Source organism: Myzus persicae, unplaced genomic scaffold (assembly GCF_001856785.1).
Source record: "Myzus persicae strain clone G006 unplaced genomic scaffold, MPER_G0061.0, whole genome shotgun sequence".
Lineage (NCBI taxonomy): Eukaryota > Metazoa > Arthropoda > Insecta > Hemiptera > Aphididae > Myzus > Myzus persicae.
The window spans coordinates 1-6,889 of NW_019101607.1; the positions used below are offsets into that span (position 1 = coordinate 1).

Consider the following 6,889-nt stretch of genomic DNA (forward strand, 5'->3'; position numbering starts at 1 on the left):
AGCACGACTACATTTGAAACGTTGGGATAAATCTAAATGAGGTAAATTTAATCTTAGTTTCATTAATGCTAATAATAATTGATCCTGAGGGCTTATAGTTTTTACATTCCACCCCAAAAAATAAATTAAATTTACATCTTTTAACAACTCAAAAAGAGAATTAAAAACTTTTGAATTTGGTAAACCAGTATAAACATTAACCAATTCATCACTGTTGCATATAGTCACATAAGAAAATGCAACAGATAGCTTATACAGTTTACTTTTCAATTCTTCATTTTCTTTCTTAAGGAAATAATTTTCAGTTTCTAATAGTGTTACACTTGGAATTGATTGTGTAGGTAAATTCGAAACAGATCTAAAAAAAAAATTATACAAATATAATAATTTAATATCCAATGAAATATTAAATTGTGAAATTAGAAATACTAATATTATAAAATTAAATACCTAATAAGAACATTGTATCATCTATTTCAAGAGTGGCACTACTTTTAGATTAAATTAGTAAAAATAATAATATAAAATCAAATTCTCATCCAAAATCAATATTTTTTAGTTTTATAAACCATTTTCAAACAATTTGAAATCCTAAACCCCCGAGTGTAATTATTTTATCTTTCAAAACAATATGTATTATTTATGATAAGTATAAAACTACTAAATTATTTTGAATTGAAGGCCATAGATATATATTTATACACCTACATTTAGTACATGAAACATTACAAAATATCTAATCTATTTGGTATAGATGAATTTAATAATAAAAGTACTAACTTTGAATCTAAATTCAGATCCATCTTTTTATTCAAATTCAATACTTGAATTTCCAAATCTTCAACTTGAGATTTGATATTCCTAGACATATTATAATTAATATTCTTAAATAACAAAGTTTCTTACATAGGTACTTAAACGTACCTATCAACGTCTAATGCATTTTCTGCATTCATCTTGAATGGTTGCATATCTGTAGGTATGGTTACTTTATTAGTTCTTTGATTTCTTTTTTTTAGGGGGAGTGTTGGAAAATCACTGACAAAAGCCTTTTTTAAGTGCTCTTGCAACTCCGGACCATTAATTCGAAGTCCATTTTTAAAATGACAACTACAAACAACACATCCACGACCAGGTTGGTCACTTCGTCTATAATTTTTTACATTAAGTACAGATTGGTACCATTTGGAATATATTATCATTTTGTAATACAATACATAGGAGGAAAAAACTTACTTAAGTAATTTTAACCACCTGTTACGAGATTTTGTATCTTTAGGAAATGTAAAAAATTTACACTTTTCTCTTTGGTTGTGATGATTACATCCAACAGCCCAACAGTAACCCATATTAATTCTTTTATAAATAATAAAATATAATATACGTTTCAGTAAAAAATAATTACAACAATTAAGTAAAAATGAAAAGGCTTTAGACTTCACTACTTGAGTAAATGTAAATAAATGTGTAATGATTATAGACTAAAAAATAATCATAATATTAAATATAGATACATAGATATCCATGCCTAATGATTTCCGAAAACTAGAAGGAATATAATATTATGTAAAATTGCAATATATCATTACGTATTATTTATATCCTAGATTGTTTTTTTTTATAGTGTACATTTGTAATTGAACTTTTTTCCCGCCAAATGTATTTCTTTAGTAAATTTAAAATTACAAAAGAATTAAGTTTAAATCGAATAACTATATAATTCACCTTTTTACGGTGAACATTATGCACCGAAAATTGTGTGTAAAATATACTTATTTTAATTAATTAATTAATTTCCAAATTATTCGCTGTATATTTCTTATGGGTGGAATTTTTGTTTGGGTTTCGAGTTGTTACAACGTCTTTGGAACGACGATAACACGTTATCACTAACATCGCGTATTGGTTAATAATCTTCCATACAACAACATAGGTATTACCATTGTTCTGTGGTATTACTTGTATAGAAATTTGCACGTCAGTTCGTCAGTTATCGGACAATTTTGAATTTACAATTTTATAATTTTTGTAAGTGTTAATCATTAATTAGTCAGTGTTAATGTTGTTACCGGTTCAACAATGCGTCGATTTTTCTTTTTATTGTTTCTATAAAGTGAAGAATATTTAGAATAATAAAATACTGGTGAATACTGAGTAAAACATTTCTACTTTCGATTGTGGATTTTGTGAAACAGTACTTAAATGTTCCATTAGTGTAGGCGTATAGTGACATGGTGTTCATACATTGAATACTAACATACATGCATAGTATTAAAATCAACAATTAAAAAATGGCCATTAAGAGATCTATTGTCAACTTGTTTGAGAAGTCGGGTAATGTCGGTCCACAGCCAAATTTGCTGAAAATGCTTAAAGACAAATTTCTTGAAATGAATTGGAAGGAATTTTTTGCGTTGTTCATGGATGCAACTATATCTGTTATAGTTTCACAAGCCCCAATCAATTGTGTAACAGTCAACAATATGATCAAGTTTGCTGCTAGTAGTGTATCTATATTATCTGAACACTCAACTAAGGACGGTCGCAGTGGTTTGTACTTGATATCTGAGTTTTTCCAATTGTGCCGTGCATATGGACATGCCAGTGATAAAGCTATTAGATATAGGTTTTGTCTATTTCTTAACCACTTGTTGAATCACATGACTGAAGGAACAGTTTTATCTGTAGAATTATGTGAAGTTGCATCAATGTTGTTGGTAAACCGCGTACAAGACAAGAAACCAGAAGTTCGAGCACAAGCTATACATGGTCTACGTTTGTTGCAAGCAACAGACAATCCTAAATGTCCCATTGTTAAAAAACTCATGTTCCATATGACTTGTGATTCTAGTGTTGAAGTTAGGACAGCTGCTGTTAAAGGAATTGCAATGTTTAACAATGTTGTTGAAGAAATCTTGAATAACACATTATTTGATGTTAGTGATAACGTCAGAAAAGAAGCTTACAATCGTTTGTTAGAATATCCATTTGCAAGGTTTTCGTCCAAGCAAAGACAAATAATATTGGAAACAGGATTGGAAGATAAAAATGAATCTATTAAATCATTAGTGAAAAAACGATTTTTGGAGAGCTGGTTAGATGCTTGTGACAATGATTTTGTAGAGTTATTGATTAATTTGGGAGTGGAAAATGAAATTATATGTGAAACAGCTTTGAATATAATATTTGAGACCTATTATGACAGTCAAGTTTTGGATTTAATAAATACATATTTAGATATAGATTCAAGAATGATTCCATTTGATAAATTAACTGTAGAAAAAATTTTTCTTTGGAAATGCATAGCCAAATATTTAACTACCGAGAAAAAAATTGATTTAGCTCGCCACCAAGGACATGTTGATGACCATTTCATTGATGTTTTATTACCAGATTTGGTAAAGTTTTCTGATTATATACGCGAATACTATTTTAATTCTACAAATAGTGAAGAATTTATACTGATACAGTTGTTGGATATGACTAGTGAATTTGCAATAGATGATGTTGGGGCAAATAGTCTAAATAAACTTTGCTTAGATTTGATATTAGATGATAATACGTCTGTAAAACCAATCAAATCTGTGGCAGTATTATTTGGTTTAACTTTTATTAATGGTCAAGATCTTTTAAATTATGTTAAACTAATCTTAAATAAAATTCAAACAAAAACTATTGATGTTTACCCTTTAGTTGATAAAGTTGGTACAAAAGAATTGTGTGAACATAATTTAGAATCACTAACTGATAAAATTGAGGAACTATTAAAAGATGAATCAGACGAAGTTACAGATGAAGTAGAATCATTAATAATTAAATTGAAGAAATGCAAAAAACAGTATAAAGAAATAAGTGTATTGCCAGATGAAATAATATTAGCAGATATGGCTGTAAAAAATATACTCAAGGTGTTTGAACTGATTTTTCAAGTACAACAATTACAAAAAGTTGGTACTGAATTTTCTCTCTTAACAGATATTGTTCAGAACATTGTTGTTGGTTACTTGGATTGTTCAAAGGTAAATGTACGAATGGGAGCAATTCGTTCTCTTTCACCATACTTGTTGGTAAATAATATTTCTGCAGCCAAAGAACACATGAATACTTTATGTAGTGAAATAGCAAAACCTATGACTGATAGGCACTTGTTATTTCAAATAATGTTTGAACTGTTCATGCGTTATGATCTCAAAACTTTTGATATGAACGAAGACTTGGATACAGATGAAGAATATGAAGATGACTTTTGTGTTGATAATATTTTACCATTACTAGTTAATTGTATTGATTATGAAATCGACGATAGTAGTTTTAAGTCAGTGGTCTTAAAAGGTTTTTGTGACTTATTGATATTTAGCAAAGTCAAGTCCATAAATTTACTATCTAAACTTTTGATAATATGGTTTAAACGTTTAACACGTGATACATTCAGTATATACAATCATTTGGTAAAATTTTTTACATCTTATGTGTTTTACATTGATTCAAGTAGTAGTGTATTGGCCATGTGCTATGTTCCAGTGTTAAAAGAGATTAATGATTACAATTTAGGAGAAGCGTTGGATATTAAAATAGATGAAGTGAACTCAACTTTAATAAACCTCACTCGAGGACTCATGTACAAGAATCAAAAAAAGGCTGTTAACGCTCATGGTGAACTGGCATGTTACATACTTGATTATTTACTAGAAGAAGACCAGCCATATATGGCTATGTTAGTTGATACCCTGTATAAGTTGGAAATTGACTTTGACAACAGCAATGGATTGGTAAACTCAATTGGCCCAAAATTGCTGCGTGTTATCAAATATTTAAAAAATTCAGATGACAGAAACAGTTCAAAATATTTGAAAAAAATTAAAAATAAATTTGATCCAGTATTGCAGAAAAAGGAATCTTTTATGAAAAAAAATAATAAAAAGAAAGTTGATGCTACTGAAAAGGGAGTTGGTTCTACTGAAAAAGAAGTTGATTTCACAGGTAAAGAAGTTGATTCTACAGAAAAAGAAGTCGATTCCACAGAAAAAGAAGTTGATTCCACGGAAAAAGCAGTTGATCCCTCAGAAAAAGCAGTTGATCCCACAGAAAATAAACTTGATGTTACTGTAACAGATACAGATCAGACCCAAGAACCTTCTACTAGCAACCAAGAACCAGACTTGATAGAAGCTCATGATGATTTGTTTTCAGAAGATAATTTAATTATGATCCCGAGTAGTGATGATGAAGACAACAGCATAGACGGAATTCAGACTACAAAACTGGATGCAATGAAACGTATGTCAGAGGTATTCAAAAGAAGTTTCATCTCAAATGTAAATACATCTGAATTAACTGATGATGATGGTGATTAATTCAATTAATTTATTATTTTATCATTAAATATTAAGTGTAGAACTTGCTCAAAATATATTTTCTGCTGTTTGTACTACTTGTCATTACTTTTGTACTAGTGAAAACTTAAAACATCAAGTATTGGTCATAATCTGTTAGGAATATTTGATAATATTTATTTTGTAATTTGATTTTTTAAAATAAGTTAAATATAATGCTTTTTATGTACAACAATTAATATATAATATTATGTTCCAGTGGACTTTAACAACATACGTTTTATGTTGAAGTAGAGTGTTTGAATAAATATGTTTTTATATATATTCTTGTATATTTACTATTCTTAATGAACTGTTGAAATAATTTTTATATACTACTTAAAATTGAATTTTAGAAATTTTAGATTAGTGGTTTCCAAACTGTGCTCTAAGGGACGCCTACGACACTCCAGGGCTATACAAAACAAAAATATATTAACGATTTGCAGTCTTTAATTTTATTATAACAATTTGTTTATTTGTTAATAACATGTTGATAATACTTTTACATAACAAACTATTCGATAGATTATCAAAGTGTTGTATGAACTTCTTGTCTAACTATTTATCAAGGTGATGATATCCACCTTCATATATGTTTTCCTAGTTTTTGATGCCTACAACTTAAAATCTTTCGTCATATATTCACATTATATACATAACTTCTTCTAGGATCTGCTATGCCAGTTTTGTCAAATTTCAAACTAGATTGATATTTTTTACCAAGCTAATTGGTGATCAGTGAAAATTACTGTTCATTTTTTAATCATGTTCCTTCCTTATAAGTATGCCAGTAGCAGGGCGTGAGATTTTTAGTAGAGGACACACTGAAAAAAAATAGCACTAATACATCTAGACTCCTTTTTCTATTTTATCTATACAATAAGAAATAAATGTTCAAAAACAAAATGAAATATTATATTTGAAACGTTACGACCTCCTTAAAATAATAATTTAATATAATAGCAAATGGATCATAGCAAACAAAATAAAATGTAATATAATATACTGTATACATGCAACTCGCATTAAGATGACGTTTAAAAAACAAATTCATGTTAAATCTATTTTTGTCTTAGAAACTAAGTCAATGACATTAAATTCAATAAGGGACATGGTCTTTTATTTTTTAATTCAATTTTTTTTCCATATAGGTAGTTAATAATGTTATCGCTCATAATGGTTAAATCACCAACCATGAGGACAAATTACTATATAAAAACAATAAATATTAAGGAACATGTATGATGTGCCTATCTTGATGGCGATGTCGATAATTGAGGACCAAGGTATTATTATGAACAGCGAGATGCGTCTCATAGCATAGAAAGTAAACCCCACTCATTAAAAATCTCCCTGTACCCGTACTCTCATACTCGCGAGACGTTGTGTCGTGTTGGTATACCATATCTGGAAGCATATTAACAAAGTGTACATGATCTCGGCACTGCATACAGAATAACCCATTTTCATTGGCCGATTCAAAACTTATTCATTTTACCGCGCATTTTACTGCC

The 6,889-nt window shown here is 28.8% G+C and overlaps 3 protein-coding genes across 3 annotated transcripts; 1 reads left to right on the plus strand and 2 right to left on the minus strand.

Moving 5' to 3' along the window:
- Window positions 1–135: 135 nt before the first annotated feature.
- Window positions 136–1,015, minus strand: LOC111029835 (the record flags this gene model as incomplete). The annotated part of the gene is made up of 2 exons (XM_022309034.1): window positions 781–1,015; window positions 136–358 (listed from the first exon to the last, which is right to left on the minus strand). Coding segments are annotated over exons 1-2 (312 nt in total), but the record flags the coding sequence as incomplete, so codon positions are not given.
- LOC111029837 (THAP domain-containing protein 11-like) lies at window positions 915–1,349 on the minus strand. The gene is made up of 2 exons (XM_022309036.1): window positions 1,237–1,349; window positions 915–1,149 (listed from the first exon to the last, which is right to left on the minus strand). The coding sequence occupies exons 1-2, from the start codon at window positions 1,347–1,349 to the stop codon at window positions 915–917; spliced, it is 348 nt and encodes a 115-aa protein (XP_022164728.1).
- Window positions 1,350–1,941: 592 nt separating this feature from the next.
- On the plus strand, window positions 1,942–5,657 carry LOC111029836 (condensin complex subunit 3). Its single transcript, XM_022309035.1, has one exon. The coding sequence runs from the start codon at window positions 2,292–2,294 to the stop codon at window positions 5,352–5,354; it is 3,063 nt and encodes a 1,020-aa protein (XP_022164727.1). The 5' UTR covers window positions 1,942–2,291; the 3' UTR covers window positions 5,355–5,657.
- The last annotated feature ends 1,232 nt before the right edge of the window (window positions 5,658–6,889 follow it).

Coding starts and splice junctions, on each gene's coding strand:
- LOC111029837 (XM_022309036.1), bottom strand. CDS start 1,349: ATGGGTTACTGTTGGGCTGTTGGATGTAATCATCACAACCAAAGAGAA. Junction 1,150..1,236: donor AGGTGGTTAAAATTACTTAA/GTAAGTTTTTTC, acceptor AAAAAATTATAG/ACGAAGTGACCAACCTGGTC.
- LOC111029836 (XM_022309035.1), top strand. CDS start 2,292: ATGGCCATTAAGAGATCTATTGTCAACTTGTTTGAGAAGTCGGGTAAT.